Below are 22,629 nucleotides of genomic sequence, written 5' to 3'. Positions count from 1 at the left end.
TTTTTATCCTGAATTCCATTCTAATCTTGAGTTCTGTAATATAACATTACTTGTCAAAATGTTCAAATATGAATCTAACAATTCATAAGTTCAATATGGTGGTTGATCAAAGGTGGTATCAAATCACAGGTTTAAGTGAAATATGTAAGTGAACTTACTCATCACTTTACCAAGTGCATTTCTGAAATGCCCCAAATATTGGCTGAGCATTTATTCTAAACTGCAGTAACGCATTTAAAGAGGCTGCTTACCTGATTTCGAGGAGCACAACTATTTCCCTTCCTCACAGGGCCGTTTTTCAATGCTTTCTCCCTGGCATGGTCTTCCATTGGGCCCTGGTGCAGGATTATTACAGTGGCGAGTTCGAGTGCTCTCTCCATTGATGCAGGTGGACCAGGCACTCCAACAGCTCCAGCCTCCATCAGTCACAACTGGTATTAAGACATCATGTAGGATTAGGCCATCTACCACTTACAAGGTAGACCAGGATTCAACTCAGTTATGGTGACTCTGCAGATCACTGCAGCCTCCTAAACACAACCCATCACAAAGATTTGGCATTTAAAAATGCATTTGTCAGTGGCAATGCTTAAGAGCCCTGGGCTTTCAAAATTTTTGTCATGCTAGTAAACAAGCTCTAAGGTCCATTTTGGGCACCTGTGCATTAAAAACCTGGCCACAGAGAATGAATTTATTGCACAATAATTTTTTTACATTGGTGGTTGTGGAACTGCATTGTTTTCCCCTTTCTCCAACCTAATGTTAAACTAGCACAGTAACTGTGAAACATGATCATGTGCTAGCAGACATCAAGCTTTTGCAGAGAACTGAAGACAAAGTAGTTTAAGACATGGTGAGATTGCTTTTGTCTGAAATCAGTTCACCAGTACTGCACCAGGCTTCAATAATACTCCTGTGTACTTAAATGAACTTTGTGTCATTCCAAGACACAGTAATGTATGTGGGACAATGAACTCCAGATTAGAGTACCCTCTTTATGGAAAGAACCCAGTAATTTACCTTAACTTCCACACCTTGCTCTTGAGATTTGACAGCAGTAGGTATAAGGAAGTGCTATGAAATGCTTCTGTTCTTATGAAGGCTCATTTTGTCAGCATGTTGCTACAACAGATTCATTTCAGTTTATTTGGAGTATTTACTAACCTTTCACTAATGTAGACTTGGGAATTTGACAAGCAATTCCCTTAAAATAACTTGAGCATAGGCATGTACAAACTCCATCTACCAGCACAAGGGTGCCTCCATTTTTACAGGGCTCACATTTGCACACACTGTATTCAGTAATGTAGTCTTCAATTGCTCTTTCCAAATTTTGTTTCTTTAAATATGCATCTCTCATCTTAACTGGAACAAGTACATGTATGGGAGAAGGCTGTAGAAGGAAAAAAAGCCCACGTATCAAAGTTCTGAATCCTTTTGATATAACCATCACTAGAATAAAAATCGGAAGAAACAGTTAAGATAAAGACAATGAGTGAAAGTACATTATAAACTTGGAGTCTCACCTCCATCTTAGGACAAAAGCTTTCAAACTGTAAAAAGCCACAGCTTTGAATAATCTGTACTTACCCGTTGCTGTATCACTACTGGAGCATCAACCAAAGATTTAGCCCACTGTATGTAATCCTCTACATCAACCACTTTGGATCCTCGCAGTAACATTTCTTTGATTTTAACTGAAAAGTCAATCTTTCCCCCCTCAACTAAGGAAAGGACATCATCAATGACAGCGTTATCATTCATTTCTGCTGCAGAAAAAAAAAAGAGGATGAAGAAGGATGTTTAATGTTCATGCAACTGGAAGAACAGCTGTCCTCCTAGTACAGCCAGTCCCTCTATGTAAAATGATTATAGAAAAACTCTTCATTGTAACAGAATTCAATATCTCTTTGCTCATTCCTCTTATGTGGGAGGAAATCTTTTATTTTGCAATTAAATTAGAAAGCTCTAGATCTGAAAGGAAAAGAAAGGATAGGACAAACTGAGATGCATTATGGAGATCACAGTCCTTTGATGACAAGCAAAAGATAATGAGTTTGATCTGTGTTCTACTGTAATTCTTCTGTATCCCCTGAGCTAAACCAAAATAGGGCAGGAATTAGAATAATAGGAGCTTTTGCTTCATAATTAAAATACAAGAGCAGAGCACTGAAAATTATTACCTCTTATGCACTTAGTAGTAATTATCCTTCCCTTTTGCAATTCTTATTCTAAACAAAGCCCATCTCCAGACACATAAAAGAGCAGAGGGCAACAATGAGAGGCAGGGGAACACAAACAGGGCAATCAGAGAAAGGGAGCCCCTGCTTTGACTCCTCCCAGGCCTGCTCCAGCAGAGCCATTAGCCCTGCAGGATGGTGCTGAGGATGAATCAGCAGCAAGATGAGTCAACAGAAGGGCTCTCTGGATGCACAGAATGGCATTTTGGGATTGCACTAACTTAAATACTTAACTATATAACTATATTTACAGGAGTGCCATTGAAAAGGTAAGGGGGGGGGGTGTTTCAAGCTGGCTTTGGGAGGAACAAAGTAGAGAAAATAAAGAAAATAAAAGGGGACTGATTTAATATAGAAAAATGGCTGATCTGTGAGCTTCTCTGCTGTGTACTGTCCTTCATCTTTGCAATCTGTCCCAGCTCACCATTAAATTATGTTCTAACTCTTTCCTAGTGTAAAGGGACTCTATTCTGTGTGCATGCATGTGTATAGAGCCCTGTGTGCCAGCAGGTAGAGCTGGACAAGGGCTGATAGGCACCTGGTGTTTGTGTCAGTAACAAGTGGAGCAAGTGACAATACATATACCAGTGTGTGATGACTAACAGGTTTCAAACCAGACTAGCAGGTGAAGATAAGTGGCTTGGGATCCAAGTAGCAGAGCAGCTGTTGCTGTGGCCTAAATCTGGTGGCTATCTGTGATGCAGTGAGAGCAGCAGTCAGCAAGAGATGACCAACAGATGTCATCTACCTGGTCTTCTGCAAGACCTTTTGTACAGTCCCACATGACTTCATTGTCTCTCAATTGAGACATAAGAACCTGAAGGATGGACTTATTGGTGGACAAGAAACTGGCTGTATGGGCACAACCAGAGGGTTGTGGTCAATGGCTCTATGTCTGGGTGGAGGCTGGTGATGGGTGGTGTTCCTCAGGGTTCTGTTTGGGACCGATGCTCATCAGTATCTTCATCAATGACAGAGTGGGGCCAGGTGCACCCTCAGAAAGTTTCCAGATGACACAAAACTGAGCCATTAACACAACAGAAGGATTGGATTCCATCCTGAGACACCCAAACAAACCTGAGAAGTGACCCCACAAAAACCTCATGCAGTTTAGCAGGTCCAAGTGCAAAGTGCTGCACCTGGGTCAAGCAATAGCAGGCCTGAGCACAGTCTGGGAGAAGAACTCATGGAGAGCAATCCTGGCCAGAAGGACCTGGGGGTGCTGTGGGTGAGAGGATGGACATGCCCCAGCCATGGCACTCACAGCCCAGAGAGCCAAACGTGTCCTGGGCTGCATCCAGAGCCCTGTGGGCAGCAGGGCAGGAGAAGAAATTTTGCCCCTCTAGTTTGCTTTCATGAGATCCCACATGAGTTCAGCTCAGAGGTCTCCAGCAAAAGGAAGATGTGGGCCCTGTGGAGCAGGCACAGAGGAGGCCATAGAAATGGACAGAGTGCTGGAAGAGCTTTCCTATGTGGGATGGGCTGAGAGAGACAGCCTGGAAAAGAGAAGACTCTGGGGAGACCTCCTTGCACTCTTCCAGTACTTGAAGGCGGCTTATTGAGAGGAGGGCAATATTTTTACTCGGTTAGATAGTGACAGAACAAGGAGTTTTTAAACTAAAAGAGGACAGATTTTGATTAAATTATAGAAGGAATTTCTTTACTCAGAGCACAGTAAAGCAATGGAACAAATTACCCAGAGAAAATGTGCCTTGTCCCTGTAAGTGTTCAAGGCCAGGTTGGATGGGGCTCTGGACAGCCTGATCTAGTGTGTTGAAACCCTTTCCAAAATGATGTGTTGGAACTAGATGATCTCTAAGGTCCCTTCCAACCCAAACCATTCTATGATTTTATGTCTCCAGAGTGAGACAAGTGGAGGAGCTGGATACTGGGTTTCTAGGCCAAATACTGGAGAGACTTCAGGTTTCTGGGTTTGACTGAGATTTGTTTGCATATGAGTGCATTTCTGTCTAAGGCAACTGGAGGTAAGAGGGTCTGTGGGCCAATTGCTGGATCAAGTGAGCACCTTTTGGCCAGTCCCTGGAGACATCCACAGTGTGTGTTTGTCTTGGTGTGCATCAGAGAAACTGCACCAGCCATCGGAGTGGAGCTGTGGGCCTGGTGTTGTATATCTGTCACTAACAGGAGAGGCCAACAATGCAGTTTCTGCGTCAACTGGCTATTTAAGGCCAGCTGCTGGAGTTATCTGTACTGATTATATATAAATATTGTGGGGGGACTGAAATACCCAAGGCTTGTGTTGCCTTGGACAAGGTGGCCTCCAGAGGACCCTCCCAACACTCGACCATCCTGTGATTCTGTGATATTGCCCACTAAAAGACTTTCTCCCTGATCAGATGCAGAGGGAAAAAGAAGGAAGCCATTTGTGACATTTGTGTTTGCGAGTGCTGTATTTTGTCTGTATTTATTTGTGACCAGTGATGTGTGTATGTATGTATATATGAATCATGCTGGTGTATTCATGTGTGTGCACACTGGGAAGACATTCTCAGGCTGTCATGACTTGGGAGCATGGAAGAATGTGAATCCCACCTGTATTGCTCTACTGGATTTGTCTTTTTCCTAACAGCAATAACTATATTGATTATTCAGGAGAAGCAACTGGTATTATCTTTCCAGAAGCAAAAGATACAACGTAAATCAAGGATATACTTACATTTCTCCTTCACATGAATATTTTCACATTTACCACTATCAACATTAAAATTGGCATGTATGTTTTTATATGCAATATTGGCATCTAAGTGATAGCCAAGACATTTTTTCACATCTTCTACAGTGATTCCTGGAAGTAGAAATAGATAATTAGATAAATAAGATGATCATAAATAATGAGACATTATTATTCTTACAGAATACATTTCAGGGCTATTGGAAATGTTACTGCCTTTCGTTTTCCCATTTATTTTTTACTTTTTCCTTGTCTATGTAGTGAATATGAGGATGACTGTAATTGAAGTGCCTGAAAAGATGCAGGTGAGATTTATGGTGACTAGGAAAATACCAAAACTTAATATCTGTTTTCCCTTATCTAGTTGAAAGCAGGTGTCTATTTAGGAACCATGTTTTTTCCTTTTATTATATTGCAATTTCGTCTTTTGCAGTTGCTCAATGTTTATTCTTTTTATATACTAAATTACTGAATTCTCTCTGTCTCTCTTCTAACCTCAATTATATTTCTACACTAACTTTCCCCATAAAATTAATCAAAGCCACTGATCTCTTAAAAGCATGATTTTCCCATTAATTCTAATCTTCCTTTACCCACTACTGTTTCCAGCACCTTCTTTCTTCTTATTAAACCCAGGCATATCATCTGCAACTTCAGCATCTTGTTCAGAAAGAATTTTGCTTAAAATTGGGGCTTAAAAAATCCAGAAATACAATCTTGAGGTGCTAACAGACTAATAGTGGGAAATGAAAGGGACATATTTGTTCCATGTCACTTTTCATAGCCTGAATATTTGATAGTAATATTGTTATTGGTGCTGCAAGCAGCAGATGCTTATTTTCTGATCTCTAAAATCAATGCAAGAATTGCCTTTTCCCACTTTATGCCAATGCTATCACTTTAATCTGGCAAGAGCCCGCATATATCTGAACTGCAAATGTGGGAAGATTAAATTTCTACTTTGCTATTTTAATGAGGGTAAGGAATATTCCAGTGTGAATGTTGAAAGCTATGAAATCAATTTCAGCTTACTCACATGCTCTGTGTGGTTTCTAGAGAACACTTCAATTTATTCCTTGTTTTTTGTCACCACCATACTCTTAGAGTGACTGTACCACAAAAGGGTACCAACTACCAAATAGGATTTCAGGTTTAGGCCAGTTTTCTTTGGCTCTGAAGATCTCTTGTGAATCATGCAATTATTGATAATATATTCACAAGGTTTGTTTAAGTTTTTTTTTCCCCTCTTAGTCACAGACTTAAAACAGAGGTTTCAAATAGTTCTGTAAGTTATAAAGGTTGACTCTTCGTTAACTCATGTAATTCTGTAATGTCACTTGTCTGCCAAAGCAGCATGCACTTAACTGTGCTGTTCTCAGTATTTTCCACATACACAGATCTACGATCACATGTCTCTTTGAAAGTCTGGGAACTTGGTTATAGCAAGGCCAACAGAAATACCAATACAATAGCAAGGCCAATACCTAGTCGAGACATAGCATGATCATCCAGCACATAAACAAGTTCATATTTTCCTCCTACAGTTCCAGAGACCGCATAGTGAGTTCCATAATCTTCTAGGAATTTGAAATACTCCCCCTTGTCATATTCAGCAGGCAGAAATTTCAAATCTTCAAGGAAACTATCCGTGAGACGGACATCACGACTCCGAATTTGGAACCTTCCCAGCTGAATCTGACCTTTTACATGCAGAAAGGTTTGGTTCTGAATGCAGGGAGAAGAAAAGAGAAGAGAGTGCCATTCTGGTGTTCAGCACAGCATGAAAATCTATTTTACTTGTAAAGAAGCTGCAGCAGTTTTTAACATGGCATTCAATCTAGCATTATGGAAATGGGACAAACTTATTCGTAAAAATTAAAAAGCACTCTGATATAAATTAAGGAAGCAGCAAGAGAGTCATTTTAGTTCTTCCAGTTTTGTAGAACTCTTCCCTTACTCATTTCAGCAAGGTCTTTGTGATCTATTTGACAACAGGTCTCTTGAAGCACAATGCCTACCGAAAAGGGGCTTTCTGACTTTCATGTTATGAAAGTTCTATGTAGCCTGCTAAATAGAAGAAGCTGCCCACTCAGGTCAGATGGAGTTTCCTCTTTGTTTGTAGTCAGAGCAGACCTAAGTTCTCTCTCTTTTTGGATCACTTCCCTGTTATTCTCAGACTGGGAGAAAGAGGGGCACAGCTCCAATTAAAACCAAAAAAACCCACCAAACCAACATCATAAAAGGAAAATTAATGAGGACAAAACTCCATATTATATATTTGAGCCATACATACAGTGTAAGTCTAGGTACAGCAATTGATATTTTTAAATTACACACCAGGTGATTTTATATCATATTCTAAATTGGGACCTAGCTGCTGCCTGTAACTTGTGAAGTAAAATCTTGTGAAATAGTTGCACTTAAGATTCTAACGGAACACATGCCTTCCAAACCCCATTATTATTTTCAGTATTTATGTGACTCCCTTAATAGTAGTGCCTAATAGGAGGTATGTAAAAGGGAGCTAGCACCTGACCGTGTTATCCAGCACCATTTAAAGGATCTTAAACTGCTGACTCAGATGCTGCTTACGACTGGCAGAAATCTTCAGGCACCTAGATCACTGTGAGGAAATTTTTGTAGGTGCAGTATTTTTACCAACCAGCATACACAGATCGTTTCTCTCCAGGTGCCTCCAGGCACCTCCAGGATTCTGACTTTAACTTTCAGGTGTGCCCTGAAGGGAGCTCCTGCAGGGACTGTTACTTCATTATCCTGCAGCCACATGACTTTGCAGTGATAGAACTCTGCTTGTGGCAGATTGTGACTAGTTCTCTGAACTTATCTCTCAGCAAGAATTTGAGTTCAGAATTCCTATCACTAGCCACTAGACTATAAACAGACATTAAAACCCCCTGAGCTATAGAGCTTGATCTTTTCTGCCTGTGAAGATTCATGGTTTGAGGTTTGTTTCCATCCCAAGAAAACTCATACCAGTACAAAGGCAATGCTGAATTCAGCTTACCTTTATAGTGCAGATCTTTGTCTTCAGCATTGTTTTAATTAATCAGTGATAAAACTTAGCTTAGCTTTCCCTTGTATCTATTTGACCTCTAGAGCTCTGAATGGGTCATAGACAACAAGACTGACAAACGTGAGAAGTTTAATTAGTTGAGGCAAATCTAGTATTCCTGGCACATGGTGTACTTCAGTTGTATGGAGCTGATATGCCTTGCATATTATGGCATATTGTAATCACAGTCCTTGGCATAAAGTGTGGAAAAGGACCTGATCAATTAATCCCATTAGCACACAGCAGCCGGATTACGCCGTAATGTTGTGTTCTCTTCATTTTAGCTGAGGAAAAAGTTTATTTTCTTCACAGTGGCTAGCATGGGACTATGTTTGGGTTTTGTGCTGAACACAGGGCTGATAATACAGAGATGTTTTTGTTATTGTTGAACATTGCTTACACACGGCCAAGACCTTTTCTGCTTTTGTACTTCTGTGCTGGCAAGGGAGTTGGAGGTGGTGGGGGGAGACACAGATGGGACAGGTGACTTACACTGATCCAAAGGATTTTCCATACCATATGACGCTGGGCTCTGTGTATAAAGTGGGTTGAAGAAGGAGGGAAGTGGGGATATTTGGAGTGATAGTATTTGTTTTCCCAAGTCACATTACATGTGATAGAGCCCTGCTTTTCTGGAGAAGCCTGAACACCTGCCTGCCCATGGGAAGCAGTGACAGAATTCCTTGTTTTTCTTTGCTTGTGTGCATGAGTTTTGCTTTCCTGTTAAACTTTATCTCATCAGTTCTCTTGTTTTTACCCTTCTCATTCTCTCCCTGAGCCTGATGGTGGAGGAGTGAAGGAGCAGCTGCCTGGGGCTTGTCTGCTGCCTGGGACTTAACCACAACATGTCTAGCATCAATTTTTGTGGTTTATCTCATTTTGGCCTCAATAATGTTAAGCTTACTTCTTTACTATCAAATAAAATGGAGTAGGGTCTTTCCACTGTTTCTAAGGGCAGGAGATGTGTGGTTTATGCACAATCCCAAAATGGATTTGCTTTTCTCCAGACTGCCTACGAGAACATTCCCTTCAAACATGCTGTGGGGAAGTGCAGGATGGGAACTGCTTATGAGAACTAGCACTGACTAAAGTCGTGGCAGCATGCTGGTAAAACTGTGGATTATCATGTACCAGTGCTAGTGCCCGTGCCTTATAGCTCTGGCTAGTTTATTAGTACAAATGTACACAAATGTCTGAGATCTGACCTTTTGGTCATTATTCCTAAAATTTATTCTGTGTTTATATAGTGTAGGTGTGCTCAGTGACAATTTTTCGTCACAAGACTTGATCTAATTTTCCCACATTGCACTAGATCAGGGCTGGTCTTTAATCAGGATGAAACCAGAGGTCTTGATCCTTTCTAACACCAAGCCCTTGATGAAGATGAGGGTGCTTGCTAGTCAAAGATAAACTGTGGGAAAAAGAAGATTCTTTGAACTGACATTTGTCCATGTCTGAAATCTTAACCCTATTGTCATCAGTATTTAATTTCTTAAAAAATAAATTTTTAAAAAAAGCAGCAGCAACTGACTAGAATATTTAGATTATTATTTCCTAATTCTAACACTGCATAAACTCTGTACCATTTGTAAAATAGTTACATTAAAACCTTTAGAAGAATTAATCTCACCCTTTCTGTGTAGCTTTGCAGGATGGAACCAAATGTGTAATTCTTTCTGTAGTCATATCTGAAATTTCCTTCTGAAGCATTTTTGTTACTTCCATCAGTAGGTGTGTATTTCAGAGAGAAGTCAGCACTAAAATGTTTCCGCTTTTCTATGTAAACCTCTCGTAACATATTCACACGATCATGGTAGTACACAGATGAGAAAGTTTTGTCTGCTTTCGTCTGAGAAAAGATAGGAAAAAAGATTGTATGAGAAAACAACAGACAATAGTAGAAAAATCTGTGTAGCACTTTAAAGCTGTACTTTTTGCAGATCATATCAATGCATTTTCTTACAGCTATTTTTCCTTCTAAACCAAAACAAATGGAAATAGGACTCCCTCCACAAACTACCTCATCAGGATCAGATCAGTTATTCAAAAGTGAACAGAAAACTGCAATGACAATAATTTAGTGAATATTAAATCTCAGCATGTAACATTGTCAAAGTAATTTATGTGTGTCAACAGTCCCTATACACTGTCTACAGCTTCCTTGTGAGGGAAGAGGAAGGGCAGGCAATGATCTCTTCTCCCTGGTGACCAGTGACAGGACTTGAAGAAATGGTCTGAAGTTGTGTCAGGGGAGGTTTAGTTTGGATATTCAAAAAGTTTCTTCACACAGATGGTGTTTGGGCACTGGAACAGACTCCCCAGGGTGGTGGTCACAGCTCCAGCCTGACAGAGCTCAAAGAAGTGTTTGGACAATGCTCTCAGGTGTGACCCTTATGGTATCCTGTGCAGAGCCAGGAGCTGGACTCAATGATCCTTGTGGATCCATTCCACCTCAGGAGATTCTATGACTCTATGTGAGGAATAAGAGTCTCTCTTTCCTAAAACATGGTTAAGATTTGCTAAGAGCTCCTTGTCACAGGTGGCTTCCTGTGACTCCGGGACTGCTCTGGCCAGGTGGGCCTGGCAAAATAGAGGGATTGGAACAATGGAGTTGCCTGAAGTACTTTAATGGTGGTAAAATAACAAACCACAGAAACTGCGTGTTCTGGGGTAAAGCTCCAAAGACCAAGGGATGTGGTGAACTTAACAATATTTAGGGGTAAGTGAGGGCAGGGGTCCAATCACGAACACAGACCAGGGGTGTAATCTTATATGTGACAGGTCCTGAACAAACTGAGAGCCAGAACCAGAAACATGGCCTATTATGGAATGATCCCAGTAGCATTCTAGTTTCCGTCCTTTCAGTATCTTTCCTCCCAGGTCTCAGGTTTATGTTGTCTGTACAAGTCACCTAAGCTAAGCCACTATTCATCCCAGCTGGTTCAGTTCCCATAGCTCCTGACTTGGGAAATAAGTCAGAATTATGATTCTGACTTCTTTTCTTAAGGCAAACAATAACTAATTCAGAATACCTGTTTCAGTGTTGTTTACTTTATTATACTTTAGCAGAACATTTTAACGACTGAAAATTGTTATACATCAAAAGCAAACATAACCAGAGATCTCTGGGTCAGATTTATTCATTTTAGGAATGACCTGGTTTAAATTGTATTTCTTTTATCAAGTTTCCACTTACAGTAATTTAGGAGGAAAAGTTGTGCTTTGATTTCTTAAAAGTATCTGACTTTTTTTCAACAATCAACATTTTTGGTTTTCAAGCCTCGCTGAAAATCACATTCTGAAACTTAAAAGCCTAAATTTTTTTTTTTTCCCAGTGGGACAGAGAAAATCATCACTGGTTAAAAAAAACAAGTAGGACCAGAATATTGTCATATTATGTCTGCCTTTTTATCAGTGGCTTTTACATATCCTTGAAAATATAGATTATTTGCTCTTTTACCTAGTAAAAGTTGGGTACTGTAATCCTTTCTGTAATCTTCTGTTCATTTCTTCTGCTCATATTTTAAACATTCCAGAAAGATAGTTTCATTTATTGGGCAAAGGTGCAGCATGAAGATATGGGAATTTGTCTGGCACAACTGAGCTTAACTGCCAAAGTAAATGACAAACCTCTTTTCCTCTGGACTTTAGCACAAGCTTGAGCCTAAAAAGCTGGTGCCTGGCTCAAGAGATATGCTGAGTCTTCCAAGAGTATGCCAAGATCAAACACATCTTATCTTGCAAAGGACCTGAACTTACATCATAAGTGAGAACAGCCACATTCCATGGCTTGCGGTAGTATGTCCGTGTGTTCCCATCACGCACCCGTTCACAAAGACCATTGAAAAAGTCATTGTCAAATGGGCTGGCCATTGGTTGCATCCCTAAAACATTGATTCTACAAGAGAAATACAAGAGAAGTTATACTTCAAAAGAGGACGTGTCAGCACAAATGACCTGTAGACTGGAAAAGCTGTATTCTGTTAGAGATGGAGACTGTGAAACTGAATCCTGCTCTGTCCAAGCAGCTTGCCTCCCTCATCTCTTGTGGTTTCTCATCTGTGTACTAGAGATAGTTACATCTTTTGTAATGTTCTTAAAGGATCATGTATGAGAAATAAACAAATAAAAGACATTAAACCTTGAATGCAGAGAAAACCTTAGGCATAACAGAAGGTAAAAAATATTTTTGCTTGACCAATATATTTGTGAGAAAAAACATTTGTTCTTGACAAGTACATCTGTGAGAAAGCATTCCTTGTAGATTTAAAATGTACTTCTCAACAGCTATATATTTTAATAACTTATATATTTTTTTGCTGGTAGGTGCTTGTTTATCAAGCCTGTACAACATCCATCAAATCTTTAGAAGGAATGTACAGCTACTCTTAGCATTGTCTCTTCTTGCTGGATGTGACCAAGTGGAACAGCAGCATTTCCTGGAGCATAAGAGAGGAAATCCAAACTATTACAAAACCAGGGAGGCTGGCACATCAGCTGTATAACTCTATGCATCTAAATACTGATGTGCAAGAAATACTTCCAAAAATAACTCCTTGGAGGATTCAGTATAATTTGTTTGCCCTTTTGTGCCTGTTTCATATATTTCAATCTTTTCAGTATTTCCAATATTTACATGTGGCAAATGTATGGGTACCTTTGTGAGGGCAGAAAGCGGTAAAGAAGTCATCAAACTCACCAGTGTCATTATTGCATCTCTGTATGACATTTTCGCATGCAAAATTTTAGTAACAGATTGTAATAGAATCTTCTAAAATTGCCTATATATTTGGTTTACTTCCCCATGCTAAAAAAGCACAATTTTTGCTCTTGCAAAGTAAGAAATTAAATTAATAGGATATATAATTTTCATTAAACACATGGTGGTGCTGTAGTATACTTTTCTGTTCAGTTTGGATTGCTGCCTTGTAACTCTATTTGTAGGTAAGCAATATGTTTTCTTTCTGTTAGAGATGAAAGAAATCCATCAGGATCTGAGAACAGAAAGATTCATTTTCAGCTTAGATTAATGATGAAATCTCCTGTAAACAACAAAGATCTGGGAAGTGGACAATGCAATACTGTTAGAAAGCTGCACATAAAGTGTTATTGCAGTAGGGCATCCCATTGTATAAATAGTCAAGAAATATTTTCTCCCTTGAAGACAGGCCTTTTAGCAAAGTAATTTACAATTACCGATTGGTTGTGAAATATCATTAGAAACAAATCTATATATGTATAAACTTTACATTTAAATAAAATCTAAGTTTATTCATGTGACGTGTATGCATGATTCTGTTTACTGACATTATGATTGATTTACACTGTCTGCATATTTTACCCTCACAAGTACACAAAATAAATATGGTAGTTAAGTGTTTTTGCAAATGCTACTTAGCATTTCTGAATAGACATGCTACCATGACTCATATTCCACTTTTGGGAATGTCATGGTGCCCCAGTTTTTTCAGCTGGCTTTTGAGACAATCCCAAACTCTTCACTAGGTTCAATATTACTTTTTACTACATACCCGTGTCCTGCAGTCCTGCCAACTTCAGACACATCAATATCATGGTTTCGACAAGGTGATTGTGGGTCAGATTCACAGTCGTCTTCATCAGAATAGTCTCCACAGTCATTGTCTACATTGCACACAAGTCTTCGCTTTATACATCGACCTGATCGAGGAATAAGACATTACCTGAATGCGTTTTTGTCAACTTGGTCTCTAAATGGCACCCTCAGCTAATCTTTATTAAGATCTTCCTTTAATATATTTCTACTGTTGTCATGAGGGATTAAAATCCTATGCTCTGGCACTTTCAAATAAAAAAAACCTGCAAGCTACTGTTACATACAAGTTAGTGGGATGACTGAGAAAAGTGAGTGGAAGGGTAACTGCTGTCATCTGAAGAAAATTGTTGCATCCTAGACTGTTCCATAGTAAACTTCAAATGTTAGGTTGTTTGGGGGGAAATATCAATTCAACATCAACAAAAAAATATTTATAAATCATTTAAATCGTTGCTATTTGGGCTATATTATTTAAATAATATGGACATGTAGTGTCCAAAACTATAGTGATTTGTGTTCTAAAGCAACAGGGAAGTAGTAACTTTTCTGAGTTTACATATCCCAAGTTTTACAAAGACTAATTTATTTTTTCTCTACAGGATTTAAAGACTTTGGTAAATTAGCTGTACCATAATAAAATAACACTTTGATATAATCAACCTCACCTGTAAATGCCACACAATCCCTGTGAACTAGTAGTTAAAGGCCTACTTTCTAATTTTAAATTGCTTTATTTGCACTTTTCAATATTCAAATTAAAAGTAATCTAAAAAAAATGGCTTGGAATTTCAAGTTTATTTACCAGCTTTCTGTTTTTGTTTTGATTAGTTTTATTATTATTAATTTTGCCTACTTTATTTTGAATTCTGATTAATCTTGAGCACTACAGTATCACTTTACAAAATTTGTATCACTTTATAAATTTATATCTATTTTGTATCTAGATGCATGCTGATCTCCAACTAGCATCTATCATACAGTTAGATATGTAAACGTACATATCCATTTGTTAAAAATCCTTTAGTCCAGGTTTTTATCCTGGTGATTTGTCACAAAACCTAGTGATTCAGTGGCAAGAGGGGCAGTTAAGCCAGAAGAAAGGATACTGTCAGTATGGTCAGCTTCTAACCATGGAGCAGAAGTTACAGAAGAATTTAAACTAGTTGCAAACTAAAATGGAAGATGAGAGGAATGTGCCCCTTCTTAAGCAGTTTTGCTGCTGTGGTTTTGGCATTGTGGCTTTGAACCCACCTGTCCATGGACTGTTTTTAAATGCTAGCATGAGGCTGATGTAACTTTTTCACAGAACTAAAATGTGGTTTCTGAGCTACTGCTTTACTTGCTATGGCATGAGAACAAAAACTACCTGAACTGCACTGAAAGTCAGTGCCACAGTCTGGTTCTGGTTCTTCAGGACAGACTTCACTGGTTTTACAGATCTGTGTGTCTCCTAGGGCCTCCAGGCATGCTTTTCCACCAAACTGCCCGAATCTTTCGATACGTCTGGAGCGAAACTTGAAAGAAAAATAACACTATTAATATTGCTCAGAGGGAAAAGAGAACTATACCAGAACATCATGGTTTCCAGCGGAGCTTAGAGCTTTTCAAAACTGAACATCTTTGGTGAATTTTTTTATTGACAATCCACAAGCACACTTCATAAATTAAATAACTTTGAATCAATAATTATGGTTAATAATACATAGCTAGAATGTAAAGCTACATTTTCACTATGTAGTTTACTTCACTATTTTTTTTTATTTTTCTCCAGTGTGAATAATTTATATTTTGTACGTTTTCAAGCCTTTGATCTTTTAAAACCTTAAAATAACTCCCCTAAGAAAATAAAATTTGCTTTGGAAAAGAAGTGGTGAGTTTTGTTGTTGTTGTTGTTGTTGTTGTTGTTGTTTGGGGGGGTTGTTTGTTTGTTTGTTTTTAATTTAAAAAGGGAAAAATGTATTGAAAAATAATGTTTTAAGTATACACATGGCCAAAATAGATACTTTCTATGAAGGAAACTTTTTGAATGAGAACGTTTGAGCAGTAATGCACAACTGGATATAGTTTTTTCTTACTCTGTGGTCCCAAATCTGACATTATTGTGGGTTTCATCAAATCACGAACATACGGTATTAAAAGCTGCAGTCTGACACTTTCTCATAGCCAACAGGCAGACAGACATCCCTTTGGTTGTGACTTTGGAACAAAGACTTCCAAGGACAGCTTACCCTTTGGTTGGTGCATGGGTCGCAGGGCCCCCATGCGCTCCAGCTGCTCAGTTTGCAGTCTATTGAAGATGGAGCATTCAGTTCCCTTGTTCCCCTGTGGAAAGCTTTTTCTGAAGAGCTGTCAAACAAAACATTCCAGTACAGTCCTGGGCAGTATACTAAAATGACATGTGAGTTTGTATTTAAACCATAGACCAATATTTTGGAAGAATCTTCAAGCTGATTTCTGTTTCACTTTCATACCAGATGTATCAACAGCTGCCTAATATTAAATTCTTTGGTTGTTTAAAATTACATTAAAAACAACTTTGAAGACTTAATAAGCCACGTCTTTTCCCCTTTTGTAGATTTTTGTGCATACAAATGCTCTTCTGGTGGGTCATGTTATTGAAGAGAATGAAACAATAATACACAGAGAACATCTGCAGTCTCCTATTCAGACAGTGGTTGTGCTCCCCAATATGTAAAGCTAGAGACTGACTCATAGCAGCACATCTCATGTGTGTCAAACATCTTTGTGATTTTAGCTAATTGACTTCTATGGTGCTGCTCTTAACCCTGGATAAAAGCATAAATGCCTTTCAGAGTTGAAAGTAGACTCATAAATAAAGGAACAGGATAACTTACGTTGCTAGAAAACAAAAGAAATGCTTTGCTATCTTATTATTCTTCAGCTTGCCAAGTTGAATACTCTTGCAGTTAGGCCTATTTTTTTTTTTTTTTTTTTTGTTTTAGAGTGACTTGTCATTTTGGGGCTCAGTTTTAAATATCATCAAACTTTCAGCTCTCAGTATATGTAAGGCCATTCCTTAACTGAAATCAAGTTTCTTTAAAGCACCCACTGGCAGATATTAGAAACTGATGCCTTATAGAATGACTTATCAAAAAGTCTATTTTAAAAGCCAAGGCTAGTTATTTACTGGTGACCTTATCTTCTATGGTAAATAACAGAGTATTGTAGTACAAAACACTTGCTCGCCGTAAGAGACTTCTCCAGGGTCAAGCTGTTGAGGTGTAAGCAGTTTATTAGACGGGTAAAGAGAGGGAGAGACCTGGGTCCGCCACCAGCCTCGGTGAACACATGTTCAGGGGATAGGGAGCAGAGTGGAGCAGGGAGAGCAGGAGAGGAGAGGTTAAAGATGAGGAGGGAGGAATCAAGAGAGAGAGGGAGAGCAGGAGGAACAAGGGAGGCTTAGGAGAGAGGGGGCGAACAAGAGAGGGGTAAGAGGGGGAAAAACAAGAGGGAGAAAGAGGAAAAAACAAGAGAGCGAAGTTCCTGTTACAATACCATATCTCTTTTTCTATAGTGAATATTCTAATTCCCAGTAACCAATCACTATGAGACACACCCACTAAATAATTTACATATACCTTATAAGAATTACTGCATTACCATACAGTGTTACATTTCAACCTCTAAAAGCTTTGCAAATTCTTATCTTGCTGCTGGACCTTTGGATTCTTTATCAGCAGAAGGACATTGTTTCATCAACCGGGATTCTCCTTTAGCTGGCTAGGCTATTGTTCTTTGGATAGCACTCAGTATCCTATGACTCAAAGCTAGCTCTCATTTCTACTTCGATTTTAGGCTTCATATTTTCAGAATCTTTTGCTGAACAATCATATTCATAAGGTTTCTCTGTTTCATCCTCCCCAACAGCAGAGGAATAAAGGAGCACTGAAGTCTGACTTGTCTTTTTTACTCTCAGTAACTTATTCCAATTTGGCCTTACATTATGAGTATTCACTCCCTGTGAAGCAATTCTCTCTGTATCTCTCTAAGTTAATGCTCTTGTCTTTGCTCTACAATGGGGCTTTCTTTGCTGAGCCCAGCTGGTTGGCAGATCTGCAGCTCCTTCAGTGCAAGGTACCTATGGGTTTTCATTGCAGGCAGGGCTCTGCCCTCTGCTCTTTGATCCTCTTACATTGCACAAATATCACAGCAGTCCAAACAAATGTAACCTGATTCCATAAGATTAAGAAATCTGCTGTTTGGACGACGAAGACATAGCTTTCTGGTGCCACTTATTCTATGTAAAGTTTACATATCTACTAAGTTGTTATTGAGAAATAAATCTACCTCTTTTCAGCTATCAAGCCTTAACAAGCTCAGGGATCAAAGACTTGCCCAAAATTTTGCCATGAGAGCTACTAAACACAGAAATTGGTTACCCAGGGAAATGGAAGAATGTCCTTCTCTGGAAGTATGCAACACTATTATCGGGACCCCTGGGTGACCTAATCTAAAGTCCTGTTTTGAGCAGATCTCCAGAAGTTCCTTCCAACCTAGACTTTCCCATGTATTTAAATTTCCAGTTGACTGAAAAGTTGTATTGTACTTGAAATTTTCATGTACAATACATAAAATTAGCCTCTTCAAAACCAAGTCTTTCATATGTAAGCAGCTCATCTTACAGGTATCTCATGCTAAGCAAGTAATTCTTAAAACGTTGCTGTACAATTTTTTATGTATTTCCCACCAATCAGCATGGCAGTAACATCAAAAGTGGGAAAAAATTAAGAACTGCTTTGGTAAATGAGTGAGAATTAGCTTGCTCCTTACTGTACCTGTAGGATGCCTTTCTATCTCCTTACTGATGGAGGACTGCAAACCTCTGAGTTACAACATCTATTCTGGCATCTTGGGTTGAAGACTCACAGGTTGTCCTTAAAGACGGTAGAAACAAGAACCCTTAGATGCCAGACCTATAAGATATATTGAGGCATCTGATGGGATGTGTGGAAGCAGATAGTAATCTATTCCTAGCAGTTACCAAGTATTCTGATGTAAGACAAATTTACATTGAAATATATTTATGAACTGTTAAATTATTGTTGTAAAATAGAGCCAAAAAGCCTTACAGGCAATAAGGATTTATCAAAAGAGGTCATGTGCCTACAGAAGCAATCAGACTCAAGCTACTTCAGGTTCCAGAGATTCTCCCAGAGGTTGTTGTAAGGCACTATTTAGAGTCTAAAGTAAAAAATCACAGGCAGAAAAGACTGAGCAGAAGTCTCCAATGCAAATGGAAATCTTGCCATCAATTGTCTGCAAACTAGAGTTGATGGTATTCTCTGACTGACTTTCAGGTAGCAACATTTTTGAATGAAGAACTTTTCCAACCTAAGTCATTATATAATTTTATGATAATCACAATTTAGCAACTTTTGCAAGAATATTCATTGAGTGATGTACACACACCCATGGGCCTTCTCCAGCATAGTGTATGAGATTCACATGATTTGCTGCAGATTCAGCTTTAGGGTTTTGAATTTATTTGAGGTTAAAGAAATAAAAATTTAAAAAAATCAGAAAAATCTCATTGCAAGTGATGCATAAACTCTGGAACATCACTAATACACTGACTATTCAGATTATCTGGGAAATCAAAGGGACATATATTCACCAACATTTTTTAAAAGAATTAAGATACTACAAAAGTTTGCAAATTTGTCACCTTCACATTTAATTTGAAGAAAAAGTGTCACTGGAAAACCACATTGAAACAGATGCTAAGTCACACAATTTAAATAGGAGAGCAGGTAAAAACAGTTCAGTCACTGAAGAACATCAGTGAAGGTGACGACTGAGGGCACAAAATTCAGAGGTGGGCATGGAAATCAAAATACCTTGTCTGCTATCCTTTATTGAGAGGTTTGAATCTTTGTAAAGCAAAAACCATTTCACAATCAGTACACAGAACGGTTTGCACCTTGTCTTGGATTGCACAGTGCACTCCATGCAACTTCAGGACACACAGCTCTGGTGATTTGGTGCTGAGTCATACTTCAGAATAGAGAGCTCTTGACTTCATCAGTTAAAAAATGGAAAACTCAAAAAAAAAAAATCTTGATTTGATAATTATCACTGACCAAGAAATAAAGCACATCTCTCCTGAATTTGAAGACATGATAGCATTACATGAGAGCAAAACTTTGCCAACTGTAGTTGCTAGCACCATCTTCAAGCTGCACAGCCTTTTGTATGCTGGGGAGCCAAGCTGCTGGCCAGTGTTGCCTGCTACCGATTCCCTCTAATCATCATATCTTCTGTCTGGACCATTTCTAACTGAACATGCTAAACTTGTGCTTTAATAGGATCTGAATGATAAAATAGTAATAACCATCAAAACATAAGGAATAAGTGCCTGCCCAATCTAGTGGCCTTCTATGGTGAAATGCCTCCATCAGTGGACAAGAGAAGGGCTGCAGATGTCATTTATCTGGATTTATGTACAGCCTTTGACATGGTCCCTTCACAACATTCTTCTTTTTGAACTGGATGGATCCAATTCCATACTGAAAGATGGATAGGAAAATGGTTGGATGGTGAAATCCAGAGGTTAATGGTCAATGGCTCAGTGTCCCAGTGGACATCAGTGACAAGTGGTGTCCCTCAGGGATCTGTACTGGGATCAGTGTTATTTGGTATCTTCAATAATGACACAGATGAAGAAATCGAGTGCACCCACCGCAAATTAGCAGATGACCCCAAGCTGGGTGGTGCTGTTGACACTCCTGAAGGATGGAATGCCATCCAAAGGGACCTGGACAAGCTTGAGAAGTGGGTTCATTGGAATCTGATGTGGTTTAACAAGGCCAAGTGCTGGTGCTGCATCTTGGGACACCCCTGGTGTCAGCACAGGCTGGGCATGAACAGACCCAGAGCAGCCCTGCCCAGAAGGAGCTGGGGGTGCTGTGGGTGAGAGGCTGGACATGCCCTGGCCATGGCACTCACAGCCCAGAGAGCCAAACGTGTCCTGGGCTGCATCCAGAGGCCCGTGGGCAGCAGGGGAGGGAGGGGATTCTGCCCCTCTGCTCTGCTCTGCTGAGACCCACCTGCAGCACTGCATCCAGAGCTGGGGCACCCAGCTCTGGGGTCCTCTGAACAAGAAAGACATGGATCTGTCAGAGTCCAGGGGAAGCCACAAAGATCATCAGAAGGATGGAGCACCTTTTCTGTGAGGAAGGGGTGAGAGAATGGGGATTGCTCAACATAGAAGAGGCAGTTTAGGGGTGACCTCACTGCAGACATCCCATACCTGAAGGGAGCCTACAAGAAAGATGTAGAGGGGCTTTTTATAAGACCATGGAGTGACTGGATAAGGGGAACAGATTAAAAGAGAGTACGTTTAGATTAGATATTAGGAAGAAGTTCTTTGTTGTGAGGGTAGTGAGGCACTGGCACAGCTTTCCCAGGGAGAGGAGCTGAGGATTCCCTATCCATGGAAGCAATTAAAGCCAGACTGGATGGAGCTCTGAGCAACCCAGTCTAGTAAAAAGTGTCCCTGTGCACAGCTGGGACCTTCAAGATCATCTTGTCCCTACCTTCCTGCTGTGTGCAGGGACACCTCCCACTAGATTAGCTTGCTCAAAGTCTCAGCCAACCTGGCTTTGTACCATAGCATCCCTGGGCAACCTGTTCCACTGTCTCACCACACCCACAGCAGAGAACTCCTTCCTAATATCTAACCATAATGTCCCCTCATTCAGAGTGCACCCATTACTCCTCATCCTATCATTATAGTTCCTGATGAAGAGTACATCTCCAGGTTCCCTGTAAGCACCTTCAGATACTGGAAGGTATCTTCCATACCTTCTCAGTTGTTGTAGGGGCAGTGTTTTGGTCATCTAGTTAATATCATGGCTTGCTCTGGACTTGCCTCAACACATATCTATTAAAAGGCTCAAATTTTTTCATCACTTAGTTTTGTACCATTCCTGTGCATGACACACTTGTGGTAGAGTAGCTCTTTAGTTGTTCTCACATGATCATTTGGTAGGGACCAGGCTTTTGTTCTCCTCCTAGTGATACTTGCAGTGAAAACACAAAGGCTGTATTTCCAAAGCTTAGGCAATCTAGGAGACTTTAAATACTAAAGGAAGCACTTTCAGCATAGAATTGAGCAGCTTCAGAAAGAAATAGATTGAGATTAGGTATTTTCACATAGCATGCAAGAGAAAAAAAGAGTACCTGAACTTTACCTGCCTGCAAAGCTATCAGGCACCTTTATTGTGTGACATATATCCAAAATAAACAAATCATTGCTATCTGACTCCTAAAAGTACAGTAAGAAATGGCTTTCTTTTTTGTGGGATATCTGAGCAAGGTACCATTAGAAATGTCCACACTGGATGTTTATGCTTTTGTTAGAGAAACAAAACAGTGGAGACAGCTGCAGAAGAAAAAGAACACTTACCTTCTGCTTTCCCCCCAAACTGAGGCAACATTGCATAGTATGGCTGTAAGCTGCAGAATAACATGCATTATTCTCATTTTGTAGGTGAACAGACTAGAAATGTCATGACTGAATTTGTAATTTATTTATTTCTTCCTTTTGTTATTTATTACCAAGAGAACAAACAAAAAACAGTGTGTACTGAAGAATGCCAGTAACTGGCCAAAACTGCTTTACTGTAACTGCTCTAAAGTCCACTTTTCAGAAAATTCCACTTTTTCCCTGAATGGGGAAATACTGTGAAGTACTTGCAAGGTTAAAAATAAACCAATTTTGTTTAACACTACCTTTCAAATACAGGAAAGACGTTTTGTATTGAATTAAGAGAACCATTAACTGCCTAGTAAAAAAGCTGTCATAACAGTGACTCATGTAAAGAACAAATAGTTCCTAAAGCAGAGCTGTTTACAAGAGCAAGTTCAGTGTATAACAGCTTTGGAATCCTCATTTGGAGAACTGGAGGACTAAAGTCCCAAGATTCTTCTTTTATTCCTTCCCCAGCCAATATAAAAGAGCAACACGTTATTTTTGTGGGTTTGAATGAGACTAAAACTCCTTTAGCTTTCACTCTGTCACAAAAAA

At 39.4% G+C, this 22,629-nt stretch overlaps 1 protein-coding gene across 1 annotated transcript; it reads right to left on the bottom strand.

Annotated features, from left to right (window-relative positions):
* Positions 1–251: 251 nt before the first annotated feature.
* Positions 252–22,121, bottom strand: C9 (complement C9). Its single transcript, XM_058825976.1, has 11 exons — positions 22,009–22,121; positions 15,809–15,926; positions 14,947–15,094; positions 13,537–13,684; positions 11,765–11,903; positions 9,636–9,854; positions 6,417–6,657; positions 4,918–5,046; positions 1,591–1,769; positions 1,165–1,393; positions 252–431 (listed from the first exon to the last, which is right to left on the bottom strand). The coding sequence occupies exons 1-11, from the start codon at positions 22,083–22,085 to the stop codon at positions 271–273; spliced, it is 1,788 nt and encodes a 595-aa protein (XP_058681959.1). The 5' UTR covers positions 22,086–22,121; the 3' UTR covers positions 252–270.
* Between the last annotated feature and the right edge of the window lie 508 nt (positions 22,122–22,629).

Source organism: Poecile atricapillus, chromosome Z, assembly GCF_030490865.1.
Source record: "Poecile atricapillus isolate bPoeAtr1 chromosome Z, bPoeAtr1.hap1, whole genome shotgun sequence".
Taxonomy (NCBI): Eukaryota; Metazoa; Chordata; class Aves; order Passeriformes; family Paridae; genus Poecile; species Poecile atricapillus.
This window is presented reverse-complemented; position numbering and strand designations above follow the sequence as displayed.

Coding starts and splice junctions, on each gene's coding strand:
- C9 (XM_058825976.1), bottom strand. CDS start 22,085: ATGAGAATAATGCATGTTATTCTGCAGCTTACAGCCATACTATGCAAT. Junction 9,855..11,764: donor TGGCTGTTCTCACTTATGAT/GTAAGTTCAGGT, acceptor ATCTTTTCTCAG/ACGAAAGCAGACAAAACTTT. Junction 6,658..9,635: donor TGCAAAGCTACACAGAAAGG/GTGAGATTAATT, acceptor CCCTGCATTCAG/AACCAAACCTTTCTGCATGT.